The sequence below is a fragment of the Salmo salar genome, chromosome ssa20 (genome assembly GCF_905237065.1).
Source record: "Salmo salar chromosome ssa20, Ssal_v3.1, whole genome shotgun sequence".
In the NCBI taxonomy this organism is placed as follows: domain Eukaryota; kingdom Metazoa; phylum Chordata; class Actinopteri; order Salmoniformes; family Salmonidae; genus Salmo; species Salmo salar.
Window position 1 is genome coordinate 49,021,740 of NC_059461.1, and position 20,282 is coordinate 49,042,021.

General features: G+C 42.3%; 2 protein-coding genes across 3 annotated transcripts in view; one reads left to right on the forward strand and one right to left on the reverse strand.

Annotated features, from left to right (window-relative positions):
• The first annotated feature begins 10,557 nt into the window (after positions 1-10,557).
• Positions 10,558-20,282, forward strand: part of npas1 (neuronal PAS domain protein 1) — a 58,144-nt gene continuing 48,419 nt past the window's right edge. For both annotated transcript variants that reach the window (XM_045703543.1, XM_045703547.1), the window contains exons 1-2: positions 10,558-10,611; positions 13,091-13,184. The gene's annotated coding sequence lies outside the window, so the exon portion shown is untranslated. The remainder of the gene's footprint in view (positions 10,612-13,090; positions 13,185-20,282) is intronic.
• LOC106612388 (calponin homology domain-containing protein DDB_G0272472) lies at positions 16,820-19,036 on the reverse strand. The gene is made up of 3 exons (XM_014213476.2): positions 18,931-19,036; positions 17,396-18,725; positions 16,820-17,234 (listed from the first exon to the last, which is right to left on the reverse strand). Exons 2-3 carry the CDS (start codon positions 18,719-18,721, stop codon positions 16,869-16,871), a joined length of 1,692 nt encoding a protein of 563 aa, XP_014068951.2. The 5' UTR covers positions 18,722-18,725; positions 18,931-19,036; the 3' UTR covers positions 16,820-16,868.

Consider the following 20,282-nt stretch of genomic DNA (forward strand, 5'->3'; position numbering starts at 1 on the left):
GGATCAGAAAAGTCATGTTTGGGACAGATTTGGTGAAGTGGACGATAGCAGTGTTATGTGTGATGATTGTGAGGCGCTATACAAATTCGACAGTCACAAGACCTCAAATAGGCCTATGGCACATCAAGGTATCTGTAGATTACAGTTCCTATGGGTTAAAAATCTGGACACTGACTGTAGGTCTTTAACTCAGGTAGCCTTAATTTTAACTCCATCAGAATTCAGCATTTGTTGCAGTAAAATTATACACCAAATGTAGGCAAAATGTTTACTCAGTAAGAGGTGTGTAGAAATGTGATTTTTATTTCAGCATCTTGAGAGAATGCAAATGCTCAGTTAAATACCATCTGTAGAGGTGCTGTCTTTATCAGCATCATAAAAGCTGATAGTATTTCATTTTTTCCCGGTCCCTAAACGTCTTTTCTCCGCAAAAGAAGATGACAGATAAAATTGTACCGATGTCAACTAGATTGAAGCATTCATTCTATGGATTTATTCTGGTGAGCAAGGGTTTATTTCGTATTCTAGAGTAACAGAAGAGAAGCTGCATGTATCTAATTATAGACTAATACTAACGTATCTAAATTGACTAACAAAATGTCGAAATGTCGGAAATTCTAAGCCGAAACATATCTAAATCATGCCCCCAAAAATCCTGCACCCCTGTGAAAAAATCGTTTCGACGTTTTTAATTGCAGGCTATAGCTGGCCTCAGATTTAATTTTATAATAGTCCCGCGGTTGCGGATGAACAAACAGCTGACCCGCGCACCACAGATATATATACCGGTAATTGGTCTGTACTCACTACGGGGGTGTGCTGCGCTTACACAAGGCTACCATTGGGCGGCTTCCTTGTCACACGTTTAGATATTCTGTCCTATTGCTTCTGTGCATTATTCCCTATGAGACAGGAGTGCGTGGGCCGATGTTTGGGTGTTAACTCGGGAGACAACGCTTTATACCGCACATTGGGATCAATATAATTTAATACGGCCCATATCAGATTTATAATCTTGACGTTAAACCTTGACTACTTCTCTCACAGCATGAACCGTGAAGTTAAACCCTAAAAACGGTAAATGCAGCAGGTAGGCCCTCTGCACAGTGCTCACTCCAGAGATGGTAAAGAATACTTAACCTACTTTAAAATACAAAAACATACGTACCGTTGTTTTACGCCACAAGGTGTGATTGAAAAGTCTGGGGAAAGTGGAGGAGAAACAGAGAGAAGATTCTTCGTTCTGGTCCGGCTGCTCTTATGATCAGTCGAGGCACGTATCTCCGTTCATCCGTGTCTTTCTGGAGCTCACTCGAAGCTGCTGAGGGTATTGAATTCAGATGCGGCCCTCTCCGGCTCACGCGCTCCCATCCCTACAGGTGGAAATGGCCTTATCAATAGAGCTGTCCGTGCCTGACTTGGGGCCGATCACTCTCATTGATGCATTTTGGTGCCCTCTCTCTCCCCGAGGTGGGCATTGATTGTCTGGGTCACTGTGGTATTTCGGTATTGATACCTCGATTGATGACGGCACTCGCTGGGAACGGGCCCTATTGACCAGCTGAAAGTGAGATGGTTGGATGGATGTACACGTTAATGGGAGTTGAGGGTTACATATACGTGGTGGCAGCAAGAAGGGTCATGGACACTTGTCAAATTCCAGTGGCAGTCAATGCCGATTAAGATTAAGGAGGATGGACACATTTCTGTTACAGCATGTTGGATGACTGTCATTCATATTCCATTCACGCTCAATGTAACATCGATATGTTTAGGCTACTAAATAATACATGAATTTGCCCTATAGGCCTACCCATCATGAGGTTGCTACAACCTAGCCTAGTTTAACATTTATAAAGTAGGTGCACATGTGTAGAGACAAATTTGACTAATCAAAGTTACAGACAGTGATACAGTTGAAGTCGGAAGTTTACATACACTTAGGTTGGAATCATTAAAACTCGTTTTTCAACCACGCCACACATTTCTTGTTAACAAACAATAGTTTTGGCAAGTTGGTTAGGACTTTAAACAGCTTGGAAAATTCCAGAAAATGATGTCATGGCTTTAGATGCTTCTGAAAGGCTAAGTGACATCATTTGAGTCAATTGGAGGTGTACCTGTGGATGTATTTCAAGGCCTACCTTCAAACTCAGTGCCTCTTTGCTTGACATCATGGGAAAATCAAAAGAAATCAGCCAAGACCTCCACAAGTCTGGTTCATCCTTGGGAGCAATTTCCAAACGCCTGAAGGTACCACGTTCATCTGTACAAACAATAGTACGCAAGTATAAACACCATGGGACCACGCAGCAGTCATACCGCTCAGGAAGGAGATGAACGTACTTTGGTGCGAAAAGTGCAAATCAATCCCAGAACAACAGCAAACAACCTTGGGAAGATGCTGGAAGAAACAGGTACAAAAGTATCTATATCCACAGTAAAACAAGTCCTATATCGACATAACCTGAAAGGCCGCTCAGCAAGGAAGAAGCCACTGGTCCAAAACTGCCATAAAAAAGCCAGACTACGGTTTGCAACTGCACATGGGGACAAAGATCGTACTTTTTGGAGAAATGTCCTATGGTCTGATGAAACAAAATATAGAACTGTTTGGCCATTATGACCATCATTATGTTTGGAGGAAAAAGGGGGAGGCTTGCAAGCCGAAGAACACCATCCCAACTGTGACACACGGGGGTGGCAGCATCATGTTGTGGGGTGCTTTGCTGCAGGAGGGACTGGTGCACTTCACAAAATAGATGGCATCATGAGGAGGAAAATATGCGGATATATTGAAGCAACATCTCAAGACATCAGCCAGGAAGTTAAAGCTTGGTCACAAATGGGTCTTCCAAATGGACAATGACCCCAAGCATACTTCCAAAGTTGTGGCAAAATGGCTTAAGGACAACAAAGTCAAGGTATTGGAGTGGCCATCACAAAGCCCTGACCTCAATCCTATAGAAAATTTGTGGGCAGAACTGAAAAAGCGTGTGCGAGCAAGGAGGCCTACAAACCTGACTCAGTTACATCAGCTTTGTCAGGAGGAATGGGCCAAAATTCACCCAACTTATTGTGGGAAGCTTGTGGAAGGCTACCCAAAACGTTTGACCCAAGTTAAACATTTTCAAGGCAATGCTACCAAATATTAATTGAGTGTATGTAAACTTCTGACCCACTGGGAATGTGATGAAATAAATAAAAGCTGAAATAAATCATTCTCTGTTCTGTTATTCTGACATTTCACATTCTTAAAATAAAGTGGTGATCCTAACTGACCTAAGACAAGGAATTTTTACTTGGATTAAATGTCAGGAATTGTGAAAAACTGAGTTTAAATGTATTTGGCTAAGGTGTTTATAAACTTCTGACTTCAACTCTACATTCAATACCATCTTGAACATTTGCCTGCATCTCGCTGATCTGGGGTGTAATCATTAGTCCAAACACTTGCAAAGCATTCCGTTTTGCAACTAAAACAAGAGTTTCTTTTGGACAAATTCAGGTTGGTCCATCCCAGTTTTGTTCTGTTTGCTTCCATTTATGAAACGTTTTGCAACAGAATTGGCGGACTACACCCCTGATCACCTGCACACACAGTTCATTTTCATAGCAGCCACATACAGCATCATCACTTCAGCTGTCTCTGACCAGGCAAAAAAAACCTCCAAGCCAAACCTTCAAACCACAACTGCTAACCGCTACATCATTGTCACCATATTAGCTAATGCCAAAGTCAACATAGCTCGCTATTAGAATGAACATGTTAGTAAACCCACAATCCAGTCCATGTTTACAATCATGCAGTGTACAGCAAGCAGTTTAGCAGTTATTGACCCGGTGGCAATAAATTAATAAAACCAAAAGCTTACCTTGACTTGGAGGAGTTGCAGAGTTGGATAGCCTTATCCAGCTAGCTAACATAAATAGCGTTCCATTCTGTTTGATTCAGGTTGTTGAGTAGGCTAAATTAGCTGCATTAGCTAAGTAACTGAAAGGTGAACTAAGAAGAAGAACAAAATACAACGAAATATAGCTGTCTCTCTCCTGCTTCTCCGTAATTCTTTGAAGAAATGAACATGTTCAAAACTGTTCAACTGTTGTCTTTCTCTTTGAGTCAACTAACTTACCACACTTTGTACACTGCAGTGCTAGCTAGCTGTAGCTTATACTTTCAGTACTAGATTCATTCTCTGATGCTTTGATTGGATGGACATGTCAGTTCATCCTGCAAGAGCTCTGATAGGTTGGAGGACATCCTCCAGAAGTCGTCATATTTACTGTGTAAGTTTATGGAAGGGTGTGAGAACCATGACCCATGTACCCAGAAGAGGACGGAAAATAGCTGTCCTCCGGGTACACCATGGTGCTACCCTAGAGGGTGCTGTTGAGGCTACTGTAGACCTTTTTTTTGCAGAACAGTGTGTTTTAATCATTTATTTGTTGATGTGAATATATTTAGTATAGTTTTATCTAAAAAGGATCACATTTTTTTATGTTTCACAATTTTTATTTTTATGAAATTCACTGATTAGGATGGCCCTTGCTTCCTCCTCTGAATAACCTCCACTGTTTTCTAATAGGCCAATGCCGTTGTCTGTAAAATGTGCAAATGGAACGTAACATAATAGTAAAGACCAAACAACAAGTTTTGGGACTTGTGCTGGTAGTTACGTCCATGTCATGAGGGGGGGAGAGTGAAGAGGATAATGTGAATAATAAACCATTAAGTCGAACTGATACAGGGGCACCTTTAGGGGTCAGTGGTCCATCAAAATGGATGGCTGGTCTAACTGTCGTGTGCGTGTATTAGTTGGTCCCAACATGTGTGCTGATTGCATTTTCCTGAAGTGGAAAAAATGCAAATAATAAATGTATGAGCTACAGTACGTGCTTGTTTTTTGCTTGATTAATTATGCTGTTTAATTCTAGGTCCACCAAGCTCTGCCGTAATTTCCCCATGGTCTTCTACTGTTTCTTCTCCCTCTCTCCCTTTCTCCATTCCGAAATCAATCATGGCTCCAACCGTGCCCACCCAGGGGAGAATGGCGTGAAAGCAAATGAGCTGACCGATCATGAGAAACAGAGTTTCTACACACAGATAGACCGAAAATGACCTGGCTCATCATGTTGTGAGGCAACATTATGGCATCTGTGGTGTGGCTCTCGTAAAGTCAGAACAAACATAGGCTTGTATCTTTATCCACACCTTCCCTCAAGTCATGAAAAAATACTTCATACTTATGTGGGAGACACAGAGTGCCACTCACATCAACCTGCCCCTACCATTCCTAGGCTGGCCGCCCCTCCCGCTGCCTGCTGACAGTTACAAGTTAGCCTTTCCCCTCTCTCCCCCTTGTTCTCCCTTCTCTACCCATGACTCTCCCCCCTCTCTCCCCCTGGTTCTCCCCTCTGGCTCTCCCTGGTCCCTCCTGAGAGTACTGTTCAGATCCAGGCCTCTGAGCCCCAAAGCCGGCCCTAATCCGCCCCATCGATCGCCCTGAGAATTTCCTCCAGGGCACAGCAAGCCTCCACTCCACAGCACAGACACACTCCCCGACCCTACCACTTGCTCCCAGAAAGTGAAGGAGAGGGAGAGAGAGATAGACATAGAGAAAGGGTAAAAGGTTTTGCAGATTTTTTTAAGTGGGCGTTGCATCATTCGTGGTGGACGACACGTTTATTGTTGCCTTGTTTAATATTGTGTCGTTGGAACAGTCATTGTACATTTCTGGCAGGTGCGGATGGTGTCTTGCAATTATCTATAGTTGTGATCAGAGGCTCTCCTCTTCCAGGGTTGTGTCTGCAACAGATTCAAACAGTAACCACAGGCAACCGATGTTAGCATCTTCAGCTGTGTGAGGTAGGCCGTCGCGGTGGATGTTGCAGTGAGATGACAGAGAATGATGGTAGCCTATGGTGTGATTGCCCAGGATGGGGCTTTTGTTAACATTAAATTTGAAGATATAAAGCCGGTAAAACGGTATTTAGTATTGGCTTGTTCAACGAAAATCACAAGCAGAATGATGAAAGGGACATAAACTGAACTGAGTCAAAATAGAAGTAGGCTAGCACTCTTTCAAAAGAAGACACAGGCTTCAAACATGCTGACATGTCCCCTTGTCAGGCCAAGACGGTAATGACCAGGTTTAAATAAGACACACCTTACCCAGAATGCAACCAGAGCATATCAATTTCCTAATTAACCATAAGCAAAAATAGAACATAAGGATAGAAACATGCCCTCCCTGGGAATTAGAAACATTAGCCTGACCAGCAACACTGGATAAACCTACCCTCAAATGCACTTCAGTTTGCCTGTCAAACTGCGACCGGAAACATGACGAATCCCAATTTCAAGGGAAATGTAGCTCAATGATTTAAATGTTAAACATAGTCACATCGTAGTTGTAACTTTTAATTAACAAATGCAAGAATGGAAACAGAGTAGGAATATCTAATGAGCCCAAACAAAGGTTTAGCGCCAAAACCAATATCGGTGAATGCGACCATAAACTCTCAGACATGTATCTCAAACTCTCATAGGCTAAACTATTTTATTTTCAGGTGATCAATAATCAAAATAGCAAAGACCCATTGCTGCGAAACAGCACGTCTTTTCAAATCAGAACCGTTATAAACTATGGGCCTAGCTGTTTGCACTATAAGCCCTATTCTATTTTGGGACTGGAATGTGATGTGGCATATGCGTTAGAGAATGACCGATAATCGTCCAAGCCGATATGCTGGGCCGATATTGGCCTTTTGTAGTCTATCGGCTATCGGCCTTTCTCTATCAACTTTGCTTGGGTAGCGGAATGACTTTGGCTTCCCTCCAAGCCTGAGGACAAACACCTTCCTCTAGACTCAGATTAAAGATATGACAGTAAATGATCAATGCATGAATACCATGGCTCACTGTTCATTGTTGGCATTTGTTGCTTAAGTTTGCCCACTTTGCCAATTAAGTCATCATAAAAATAATTGGCAATATCAAATGGTTTTGTGATGAATAAGCCATCTGATTCGATGAAAGATAGAGTTGAATTTGTACATCAAAGTTTTTTTCTCCATCATTCTTTATATCATTGATCTTGACTTCATAATACAGTTTCTTCTTCTTTTTGTTAAGTTTAGTCACATATCGTATAAATATGCAGTAAATCAGCCAGTCAGATGTGCAGCCAGATTTATTAGCCACTCCTTTTGCCCCATCTCTTTCAACCATACCGTTTTTCAATTTCTCATCAATCCATGGAGCCTTAACAGTTCTAACAGTCAGTTTCTTAACAGATGCATGTTTATCAATAATTGTAAGAAGCAATTTCATAAATTAATCAAGTGCAGCATCTGGATGCTCCTTATTGATCACATCTGACCAACAAATATTTTTTACATCAACCACATAAGAGTCACAGCAAAAACTTTTATATGATCTCATATACACTATTTTAGGCCCAGCTTTTGGAACCTTGGTTCTTCTAGATATAGCCACTATATTGTGATCACTGCATCAAATGGGTACGGATACAGCTTCAGAACAGAGATCTACAGTATTATTAAAAATGTGATCAATACATGTGGATGATCATGTTCCTGTAGTGTTTGTAAACACCCTGGTAGGTTGATTAATAACCTGAACCAGATTACAGGCACTGGTTACAGTGAGAAGCTTCCTCTTGAGCTTGATGAAAACCAGTCAATATTCAAGTCCCCAAGAAAGTAGACCTCTCTGTTTACATCAGAGAGCATTTCACACACATTATTTAGACACTGACTGTTAGCACTTGGTGGCCTATAGCAACACCCCAAAATAATAGGTTTTCGATGAGGCAGGTGAACCTGCAGCCACAATACTTCATTAACACTTGACATGAGATCTTTCCTGAGCATTACTGGGATATAGCTCAGAAAAATAAAATAAAATAATAATAATATATATATATATACACACACACACACACACACACACACACACACTACCGTTTGGGGTCACTTAGTTTGGGGTCACTTAGAAATGTACTTGTTTTTGAAAAAAATGCAAATTTTTTGTCCATTAAAATAACATCAAATTGATCAGAAATACAGTGTAGACATTGCTAATGTTGTAAATGAGTATTGTAGCTGGAAACGGCAGACTTTTTTAATGCATATAATGTCACATAAACTCAGAAGACAGCTAAATGCAGCACTAACCTTTGATGATCTTCATCAGATGACAACCCTAGGACATTATGTTATACAATACATGCATGTTTTGTTCAATCAAGTTCATATTTATATCAAAAACCAGCTTTTTACATTAGCATGTGACGTTCAGAACTAGCATACCCCCCGCAAACTTCCGGTGAATTTATAAAAAATTTACCAAATTACTCACGATAAACGTTCACAAAAAGCATAACAATTATTTTAAGAATTATAGATACAGAACTCCTCTATGCACTCGATATGTCCGATTTTAAAATAGCTTTTCGGTGAAAGCACATTTTGCAATATTCTCAGTAGATAGCCCGGCATCACAGGGCTAGCTATTTAGACACCCAGCAAGTTTAGCACTCACCAAAGTCCGATTTACTATAAGAAAAATGTTATTACCTTTGGTGTTCTTCGTCAGAATGCACTCCCAGGACTTCTACTTCAATAACAAATGTTGGTTTGGTTCAAAATAATCCATTGTTATATCCAAATAGCGGCGTTTTGTTTGTGCGTTCAAGACACTATCCGAATGGTAAAGAAGGGTGACGAGCACGACGCATTTCGTGACAAAAAAATTCTAAATATTCCATTACCGTACTTCGAAGCATGTCAACCGCTGTTTAAAATCAATTTTTATGCCATTTTTTTCATAAAAAAGCGATAATATTCCGACCGGGAATCTGCGTTTAGGTAAAAAGACGAAAGAAAATAAAGCATGGGGTCGACTCGTGCACGCGCCTAAGCCCATTGTCCTCTGATCGGCCACTTACCAAACGCGCTAATGTGTTTCAGCCTGGGGCTGCCTCGATATCATTCAGCTTTTTCCCGGGTTCTGAGAGCCTATGGGAGCCGTAGGAAGTGTCATGTTACAGCAAAGATCCTCAGTCTTCAATAAACAGAGACAAGAAGCTCAAGGAATAGTCAGAGAGGGCACTTCCTGTAAGGAATCTTCTCAGGTTTTTGCCTGCCATATGAGTTCTGTTATACTCATAGACACCATTCAAACAGTTTTAGAAACTTTAGGGTGTTTTCTATCCAAAGCCAATAATTATATGCATATTCTAGTTTCTGGGCAGTAGTAATAACCAGATTAAATCGGGTACGTTTTTTTATCCGGCCGTGTAAATACTGCCCCCTACCCCCAACAGGTTAATGACTCCAACCTAAGTGTATGTAAACTTCTGACTTCAACTGTATGTGGGAACTCCTTCAAGACTGTTGGAAAAGCATTTCTCGCGAAGCTGGTTGAGAGAATGCCAAGAGTGTGCAAAACTGTCATCAAGGCAAAGGGTGGCTACTTTGAAGAATCTCAAATATAAAATATATTTGGATTTGTTTAACACTTTTTTGGTTACTACATGATTCCATATGTGTTATTTCATAGTTCATAGTCTTCACTATTATTCTACAATGTATAAAATAGTAAAAATAAAACTTGGAATGAGTACGTGTGACCAAAATTTTGACTGGTACTGTAAGTGGACGCACAAGGCATTTCAGTAACTTAGATTTTTGGGGGGGAGTTGTGTGTGGGAGAGCTAAAAAGGATATTCCATCAAACTTCAAATGATTAGAATAGTACACAACGCAGAACAGAACAACCAGGTTGAGGGTCAGTGGCCAAAGCCCGCGAACAGGAATATTCCAAGTTCAGACAGAAGGGGGAGTCAGATCGCTATGATCGCCAGGAACTTTACTTTTTGAGTCCATTTTTAATTGTTGCGCTACTGGTGCTGCCTGTTGATGTTAGATAGGCAGCTACAGTAGCTGAATGATGTTAACATCTTCGGGTTTTGTTTCATTAAATGTATTTTATTTCATCTGGGTGCTTGCATCACCTACTAACACCCTGGTACTACCCGTAGCTCACGTTCTCAGTCCGAGAAAACACAGAGAGAGAAAGGTATGTGTTGCAGATACCTCATTTGTAGAAGTCCATAACGTGAAATAAATAAAACATCCCAAGGTTAATGCTGTAGATGTTGTTATAAGGGAGTGTGAGACTGTTGAAACATGTAACTTTCAGAGTTTTATTGTTGTTATTAATATAGTTTACAGAGTGCTAAAAATGCTGTTGTTGCTAGCTAGCATGCCTTTCTATGATGCAGATGGTTAGCTGAGCTGCAGACTGGGGATGGCGTTGCATTATGGGATATGTAGTTCTGGCCCTCTAAGGTCTGAATGGGATAGAGGCGATTTCACGTTGTAACTTGTTTGTGTTGCAGTGTTTTTGTACATGAGTTATTGTATTTTGGAACTGTCAACACTGAAAGCACCTAGCAATGTATTGGGGATGTGAGATAGGATATGTGTTTTACCTTTCTTCATGCTCCTGTATAGAACAACTTTTCAGATGGTGCATTGGAGACTGATGTGTTCCTGTCCTGTCTTTTCACAATACTATTGCAGGTATGGTTCTATTGTCTAAGAATTAAGATTATACATTCGTTGTATTAAGGACTGGATATTATTTTATACTATACATTATGGCTTTATGTATGAATGGGATTTGTGTGAGTCCGAGAAAACACTGAGAGAGAAAGAACAACTTGTCAGATGGTGCATTGGAGACTGATGTGTTCCTGTCCTGTCTTTTCACAATACTATTACAGATCAACATAAAAGCCAAAAAGACAGCAGTGATGTCGCTCTTCATTTCTTGGTTCTCCTGTGGTACATTTCAGACCCGCTACATGTGCCTGTTGTCATAGAGCTAGATAGAGGACTCCTCATGGATATAGCCTGTTTTAGCATGGACCTTGCCTTTGAGGGCTTCTACCGTTTTTAAGTAGAGAGATAGCCTCAATGGCGCTGCCAATGCTGTCACAGACGCTCATACAGATGAGTACTCTATCTATGTCTATGGCCTGTTGTTCACATGCTTATTTTCCCTCTCATTGGCTACAATGGTCCCACCTGATCTTGAGCGGTCACATGTCTATCTTGTCAATATAATAGACAATCTTTGATGTAGTGCAGGGTTATTCAAATCTTACCCTACAAGGTCTGGACTACTGCTAGTTTTCTGTTCTACCTGATCATTAATTGCACCCACCTGGTGTCCCAGGTCTAAATCATTCCCCATTTTAGAGCGATGGGGAAAAAAGCAGCGGAACTGGCTTCGATGTCCAACATTTTATTTGAGGGATGTAATGTGTGGAGGTGAGACGAGTACCGCTCCCCTTTTTAAGTTTATATCCCCTTATGAGTTATGCAGAGTCTCAGCATTAAAGGTTTCAGTCTAATGCACTGATGATGCTTTGTGTGAGCTTCTTCAACTACAACACCAACAATCCACGGCCTTATACTTTATAAAAGTAAGAAAATGTAAAATGCACTACTGTAATTTTCTCTGGATGAGAACGTCTGCTGAATGACAAAAATGTCTACTGTAAATGTATACTATCAAAACAGGTGACAGACTTTACAGGATAAGTAGGCTAATGCTGTGAGCTTAAACATTATTCTCTTGATTGCATGAGCCGAAACAGCTTCTTCTATAGCGCGAGAAGGCTTGTGTTTGAGTTCTTCTGAATACAAGCTAGCTATAGACTGAGCTTCAGTTCATCTGCCATAAAGAAGGTCTCCTCCATCCCTACACACAGTGATGATGATGATAGAGAATGAAGCTGGTCTGTTGAACTCTCTAGAAGCATGAGTCTCATGGCTGTCTGCACTCCTCTCGGGAAAAGTCTCAACCAACACTCTTTCCAATGATACATACATGGTCATCATTTAAGTATGAAACCCCAAGTTTGTTTTACCTAGCAACGGTTCCTGCACACTAGAAATACTTCCTTGCTTTTATTGAGAGCGGATGTACTACACTTTGTGTCTGGTAGCCCTTTACACTCGTACCCGTATACAGGTTGAAAATGGCAGATTTGATAAGCGGCTAAATTGGAACACAGTGGCTGTACAGTAACATGCTATAGATGATGTCAGAGCTCTCTGGCTCTCCGCTTCACAGCTCTGAATGGGTTTTGACTGACAGCCTTTCTGATCTTGAGCACTGCGCGAGACAAGAAGTTGCCCTCATTCCTCCCGCTAATTGGCCAACTTTTGTGAGTGAGGGAAATTATGTAAATTACAAGGACTTGATATATTTTGAAAGATGAGACGTTGAGGATTATAATAAATACCGCTTTGATGTCATACAAGCAAGCCAAACACCCGTGAGTTCAAATGTGCACTTCACATTTCCAAATCATAAAACTCATGTCATTTACAGTTTCAATGTTTATGATCACTATGTTAGATGTACAGTTACATGGCGTTATACACTAGGGTTTTCCTGGTTGTCAGGTGGACTGCTGTGTCCTCACCTTTAGTCTAATAATGGGCCCATCATCTCCAAACTGTTCCCTTTTAATTGCTACCATAGTTGTGCATATGCTTTCCATATTTATTCTGTAAGAAACATTTCAATTTAGCCCTATTCATACAGGCCAATTCCCACAAGTGTAAGGGGTTAAAGAGTTATCAGTGTTTTACATGACTGAATAGCCTGGGATGTTTTATGAACTTGGCCTGCCTCTTATACTGTTCTTTTTAAACAGGTTGCTGTACTCTCTCTCTCTCACACTCTCACTCTTTCTCTTCTCACCCTTCTCTCTCCTTTTTTAAAATCTCTTTCCTCACTCGCTCTCCTCTCTTCTGCCGTCCCTCGCTCTCCCTTCTTCCTTTCACCTTACGTTTTTCTCCGCTTTCTCCCTCTCCCCTCTTTCTCCCTCCCTCTCTTTCCTTTCTCCCTCCCCCTCGCTTCCTCCCTCTCCTCTCTTTCTCCCTCCCTCTCTTTCCTCTCTCCCTCCCCCTCGCTTCCTCCCTCTCCTCTCACCGTCTCTCTTCCTCTTCATTAATTTATCAGGTTGTTATTCTCTTTGCCTAGCTGTGCTAATGAAGACGGGATGCAGATGAGGGCGGAGGTCATCTCCGTAGCGTTCGACCCCAGCACCCGCAGCATGCCACTCTGACTGCCACAGGTCAGTGGCAGCTGTCAATCAAAGACATACACACACACACACACACACACACACACACACACACACACACACACGAAAACCACAAGTATACTCACCGTAATGTCTATGTACTCACACTGCAAATACATTGCATTGCACAGCACCTGCGGCCCCGTCGGATTTACCACAGCGCAGTTAGACACACACACTCCTTCTTGACCTATCTGAAATACACTGTAAAGTAAGGCTCATTGGCTACATCGTTAGTGTGCCCCACTGATATACAGGGTCAGAGTTCACTGCCCCCCCCAGTCCCACCATACCCCCTGTGTCACTGCCCTGTGAACAGGTGAGGCCCTGCCTAATGTCCCTCCCAGCCCACTGTAGCTCATCAGTCACTGGGCCACAACCTCTGTTTTTCAACCCAGCAGGCAAAGGAGTCATCATAGACTCTTTGTTTCTGTGTGTGCGTGTCCTGTTATGTGTATGTACTGTACAATGTATGCATATTGTAATATATGTGCAATATGCATTTTAATCTATATTAACACGTGTAGATTGGTGTGCATGGGTATGACTACGAGCATGCATGCCTATGCGGACACACATGGGCACACGCACGCACACACACACACACACACACACACACACACACACACACACACACACACACACACACACACACACACACACACACACACACACACACACACACACACACACACACACACTCACAAGCATATACACGCACCAGCACACATGTCTCTATTAGCAGTAGTGGCATAACACCACCTATCCTCCGTGGCTCATATCTATGCAAAGCCGGGGTCCTGCCAATCAGTCACCCTGTTGACACGGAGCCCCACCTCCCCAATTAGAGCTGACAGGGCAAGATTAGGAGGGTGCCCGTCCCCACCCACCCACCTGCCTACGTGTCAATCACGCGCCCGGGCATCCGCACGCCTGTTTACTGTCAGATCCCATCTCCGTCTGTCAGACGCCACGGCAACCATCACCGAGGGAAGAGAGCAGGGTGGAAGAGGAGTTAGGGAGGCAGGGGGTGGAGAGGAGATCTGATCTGAATTAACTATGCTGCTCCCCACAGACCGCCCGTACTTTTAATTCATGAAAGGGATGAGAGGAGAAGGGGAAAGATGGAGAGAGCGAGACAGAGAGAGGGGAAGGGAGGGAGGGAAAGAGGGTGGGGGAGCGTTTAACACCCTGAGCAGGATTGTCTTTGAAAGTTTTGGAGTGATATTTCCTTCCTTCTCTTCCCTGCCAACCATCCCCCGGTCCTGTCTCTCTCCCTCTGTCTTCTCTCAGAGGTGGAGGCTGTCTCTGTGAGGGAGAACACGGTGTCTTGTGGGACCTCTCAAATGACTATTTAACACTGGTCTGTATGACGATGAGTAGGATATTCCACTCCTTGACAATCCTTGTCATTCCAAACATTGCATGACAAGGAGTGACAAGAAGTGGAATGTTAGCACAACAGACTGGATTTCTACATGCTACCACATATGTTGGGTTCCCTCATAAATGGTAACTGGAAGAAAAGAAGATATAGAATTTGGTACATACAGAAAAGATGGTTGTTAACATATGGTACCTGCATGGGGTTATTTGCACTTTAATGACTTGGATAGCTAACATTGAACCTGAAATTGTTCCCTGTCTATTGTAGTGTAGAGGTCAAGATGCTGGACCCATTGTGAGACCAGTGTGTGAGCGTACGTGTGTTTCAGGGTAGTTAGGGGTTTTAAGCTGTGGCCTGTGTACACAGTATGTAAATGTGTGTATGTGTTTTCGAAGGCATTAAGCAGTGCTCTGTTTACACTTATGCAAATAAGGATGTGTGTGTGTGTGTGTGTGTGTAGCCATTGGTCCCTGGTGTGTCTGTCTCTGTTCTGTGTTGGGGCCCCAGTGTGAACCCTAACTAATCCCTGACGGGGGCCGATGGGGGCTTGATGGGGGCTTGGCCGGGGCCACTGCCAGGATTACAGGACCACAGAGTCAACCCTCAGGAGAGAGGAGGAGAGAGATGGAGAGAAAAATGAAGGGTAGAGGAGAGAGTGAAGAGGGAGCAGGAGAGAGGGCCAGAGAGGGATGGAGGAGAGGGGACAGGAGAGAGCCATTGATGGGGGATGAGGAAGTAAGAGCAGTGTTGCTCACCGGAGGCACGTCCACCACCGACACACACCAGAGGAGGCTGGTGGGAAGAGCTATAAGAGCTATAGGAGGATGGGCTCATTGTAATGGCTTAAATGGAACGGTGTCAAACACATCAAACAAATGGAAACCACATGTTTGACTCCGTTCTATTAATTCCATTCCAGCCATTATAATGAGCTCGTCCTCCTATAGCTCCTCCCACCAGCCTCCTCTGACACATACATATACATAAACACACTAGGCATTCATGCACCTAAGGGTATTCTGTTGATGTACTACTGTTGATGCGTTTCTGATGTACTGTACCAGTCAAAAGTTTGGACACCCCGAATCATTCCTGGGTTTTTCTTTATTTTGACTTTTTCCTACATTGTAGAATAATAGTGAAGACATCAAAACTATGAAATAACACATATGGAATCATGTAGTAACCAAAAAAGTGTGAAACAAATCAAAATATGTTTTATATTTGAGATTCTTCAAAGTAGCCACCCTTTGCCTTGATGACAGCTTTGCACACTCTTGGCATTCTCTCAACCAGCTTCATGATGTAGTCACCTGGAATGCATTTCAATTAACAGGTGTGCCTTGTTAAAGGTTAATTTGTGGAATTTCTTTCCTTAATGTGTTTGAGCCAATCAGTTGTGTTGTGACAAGGTAGGGTTGGCATACAGAAGATAGCCCTATTTGGTAAAAAACGTCCATATTATGGCAAGAACAATTCAAATAAGCAAAGGGAAACGACAGTCCATCATTACTTTAAGACATGAAGGTCAGTCAATCCGGAACATTTCAAGAACTTTGAACGTTTCATAGAGTCCTTTGGTCTGATGAAGATTGCCAAAAGTGTGCAAAGCTGTCATCAAGGCAAAGTGGCTACTTTGAAGAATCTCAAATATAAAATATATTTTGATTTGTTTAACACTTTTTTGGTTACTACATGATTCCATATTTTTGATTTCATAATTTTGATGTCTTCACTATTATTCTACAATGTAGAAAATAGTCAAAATAAAGAAAAACCCTTGAATGTGTTCAATCTTTTGACTGGTACTGTATGTATTGGTAATTTACAGAGATAGTAGCTGTATCATTAACATATTTCCTACGATACCATGTGGCAAGCAGCACTCATAATCAGAAATGTCCAGGTTGTAAGTGTTGCTGTTGGACATGTTCACAGCAGCAGTATTAGTGGCCTGTTCGCTATGTATTTATTAAGCTCAGTCTGATACAGAGCCCAGGTGCCTCTCTCTCTCTCTCTCTCTCTCTCTCTCTCTCTCGTTGCATCCAATGGCAGTGTACGCGATAAGCTAATGCAATGCGCTGCTTGTGGATTTGACCTCTTTAACGCAGTTCCACCTCCGATCTGATAGAATCTATCCTTTCACATTGCATTATACAGTAACCACATCAACCTTTAATCCGTATCTTATACTTTTCTTAGATTTTGTGTGTTCTTTCTTCCCATATGGCAATGAATACTGACAAATAACTCAAATGCTCATAATATTTTATTGATGATGTATTCCACTAAATGAAAGAAGACAATTTAAATTTGGACCAATGCCAGCTGAGAGTATTTACTTTTCCATCTGTGTTGCATTCTGACATCTTCAGTTTGATGTCTGGGATGTACGCCATGTGATTTTCTTTGCCATGTGCCTTGTTCAACAGCTTTTCTCTTTCCTTCTCCCTCTGTTTCTTTTCGTTATAGTTCCTTGACACCTCGTCCAGGTGGGCTTTCACCCTCTCCTTATTCTTCCTCACTTCTTCCTTACTCTCTGCTTTTCTAGCTCTGAGCAGCTCTTTCACGTTGTTCTTCTCCAACATCTCTCTTTCTTTCCTCTTCTTTTTCTCGAGCTTTGCCCTGACTCTCTGGGCAGTTTTAGTTTCCTTCTGAAAGAGAAAGTCCATACATGTTAATCAGTGATCTGAGATATTATTATTAGTCATTCTCTAGCATGCAGTCAACTTAATCTATTGAATCTGATAGTATAACCATAAGGAGGTGACTTGTGACTGCCCTGAAGTGTGACTGGTTAAATGGAGTACTGTACCTGTGGCTGCTCTTGCTCTCCGAACCTCAGGGCAGTCTGCATCTGGTACAGCTTTATGTATGCCTCCTTCATCCTCTCCACCATATCTTTCTTCTCTATTGCACATCTGTCTTTCTCCCTTTGCATTTTCTCAATTTCACTATTCGTTCTCTCCCGCTCCCCTGTAATCTCCAACTTCTCCTTTTCCATCACTCTCTTTTCCATCTCCCATCCCTTCTTCTCTTGTCCATGCAGGCAAAGAATCCTCATCTTTTCTCTTTCCAAAGCCTCTATCGCTCTCTCCTTTTCTCTCAGTTCAATCATCCACTCCTCTGCTGCCTGTGTGCTCCTTCTATTAATCTCCTCCTTCTCCTTCATCCATCTTTCCCCCTGTTGATCCCAGATTCTTTGTAGGCTAGCCTTGGCCTTGGCCCATCTCCCCCTGTCCTCCTTCCAGCCTACTAAGGTCTGTTTCCTCTCCAGGTCTGCTTTGGCCAAATCTGTCTTCAAACCATTTCTTATGAGGTTCCATCCATTCCTCTCTCTCACCCTCTCCTTCACCACCCTTTCATTCTCAGCTAACAGTCTCTTCTTGTTCTCCACTCTCAACTTCCATAACTTGGCCAAGGACATGTTCACCTTTGACATCTTGTCCACCAACGTTTGTCTGTCGGCCGCTGCGCTTTCTCTGTGTTTGACCAACACGTCTCGCTGCCTTTCATTCTCTGCTAACAGCCTCGTGTTCTCCACGGTCAACTTCCCTATCCTGGCCAAGTGCAGTATGTTCTGCATCGTCACCTTTGTCATCTTGACTTCTAGATTTTCTTTGTCTGCCTCTAAGCTTTCTCTCTGTTTCTTCAACATCTCTCTCTCCCTTTCATTCTCAGCTAACAGCTTAGTACTCTCCACTGTCACCTCTCCTCTCTTGGCCAAGTTCAGTATGTTCTGCACCTTCAGCTTTTCCATCTTGAGCTCCATCTTCTTTCTGTCTGACACTACGCTTTCTCTCTGTTTCTCAAACAACTCTCTCTCTAGCTTCCGTTGGTTGAGGTGTACCTCAATAGAAGCCTCAGTCACCCTTCTCTGCCTCAGCAACTCTTCAATTAGCCTTTCTCTTTCTTTCTCTGGTTCCACCCTCACCTTGGTGACTTTCTCCAACACCTCTCTCTCCAGCTTCCATCGGTTGTGGTCTACCTTGTTACAAGTCTCAATCTCCTTTCTCATTCTATGCAGCCCCTCTATTTCTCTTTGTCTTTCTTTCTCTCGTTCCGTCCTCATCTTGTTGCCTTTCTCCATCTCCTCACTTTCAGTCATGTTTTTCTCCGTCTCACTGACTCCTCTCTGCATCGATCTATATTGAGAAACATGTATTCCTTATTTTTTTAAATTATTTTTCCTGTCATTTTCTTAAAACTGTCTGGCCATGCCTGTTTTCCAACTTCAGTTACCCTCAAGCTAATTTGTATCATTTCTTAAATGCTAATAATAAGTAGGCCTACTTTCACGGATTTGCTTAGAAGTCAAACACTTTTACACATTATTATTTTCTGACTCACCTGTTTCAGTGTCACCTCTCCTCCGCGATTTCTGTCCAGTTATGAAGATTTAATAAGGTATTCACTTCAGTAGTTATGGTGTGGTGAATGGATATGCTGGTTGTTTTCTTTGATTTTGAACTTCTTGTAGCCAAGTTCTAATTCCGAATTCTATGGTTGTAGCCAAGCCTAATTGTTGAGTCATAATGAGATTGGAATGTTGGCTTGAATTCTTTATTATGGCCAAAAATCTCAGAATTCTGAAGATTTTAGAATTATATTTCAAAATTCTTGGTTGTCTCATACATTCTATATACAACATTTTAGCCCATGGATGCTGTCTCAAAGTTATAAATCTTACATTCTCAGCCAAAGAAATGTCATCTATTTCAAAAAGATTCAAAATAAAGATGACTTTGTAAGTATTGGTTGTCATGGTGCCCTGAGGACGCCTAGGTAGTCACGAAGCCACTCCTGCATTGTCTTGGCTGTGTGCTTAGGGTCGTTGTCCTGTTGCAAGGTGAACCTTCGCCCAGTCCGAGGTCCTGAGCGCTCTGGAGAAGGTTTTCATCAAAGATATCTCTGTACTTTGCTCCTTTTATCTTTCCCTCTATCCTGACTAGTTTCCCAGTCCTTGCCGCTGAAAAACATCCCCACAGCATGATGCTGGCTCCACCATGCTTCACCGTATGGATGGTGACAGGTTTCCTCCAGAAGTGATGCTTGGCATTCAGGCCAAAAGTTCAATCTTGGTTTCATCAGACCAGAGAATCTTGTTTCTCATGGTCTGAGAGTTTGTAGGTGCCTTTTGGCAAACTCCAAGCGAGCTTTTGTGCCTCTTTTACTGAGGAATGGCTTCCGCCTGGCCACTCTACCATAAAGGCCTGATTGGTGGAGTGCTGCAGAGATGGTTGTCCTTTCTCCCCCGATTGCTCAGTTTGGCCGGGCAGCCAGCTCTAGGAAGAGTCTTGGTGGTTCCAAACTTCTTCCATTTAAGAATGTTGGAGGCCACTGTGTTCTTGGCGACCTTCAATGCTGCAGAAATGTTTTGGTACCTTTCCCCAGATCTGTGCCTCGACATAATCCTGTCTCAGAGCTCTATGGACAATTCCTTCGACCTCATGGCTTGGTGGGACCTTCAAACTCAACTGTGGGACCTTATATAGACAGGTGTGCCTTTCCAAATCATGTCCAATCAATTGAATTTACCACAGGTGGACTCGAATCAAGTTGTAGAAACATCTCAAGGATGATCAATCAAAACAGGATGCGCCTGAGCTCAATTTCGAGTCTCATAGCAAAGGGTCTGAATACTTAAGCAAATAAGGTATTTCTGTTTTTTTTTAATACATTTGCTAAACTTTCAAAAAAAC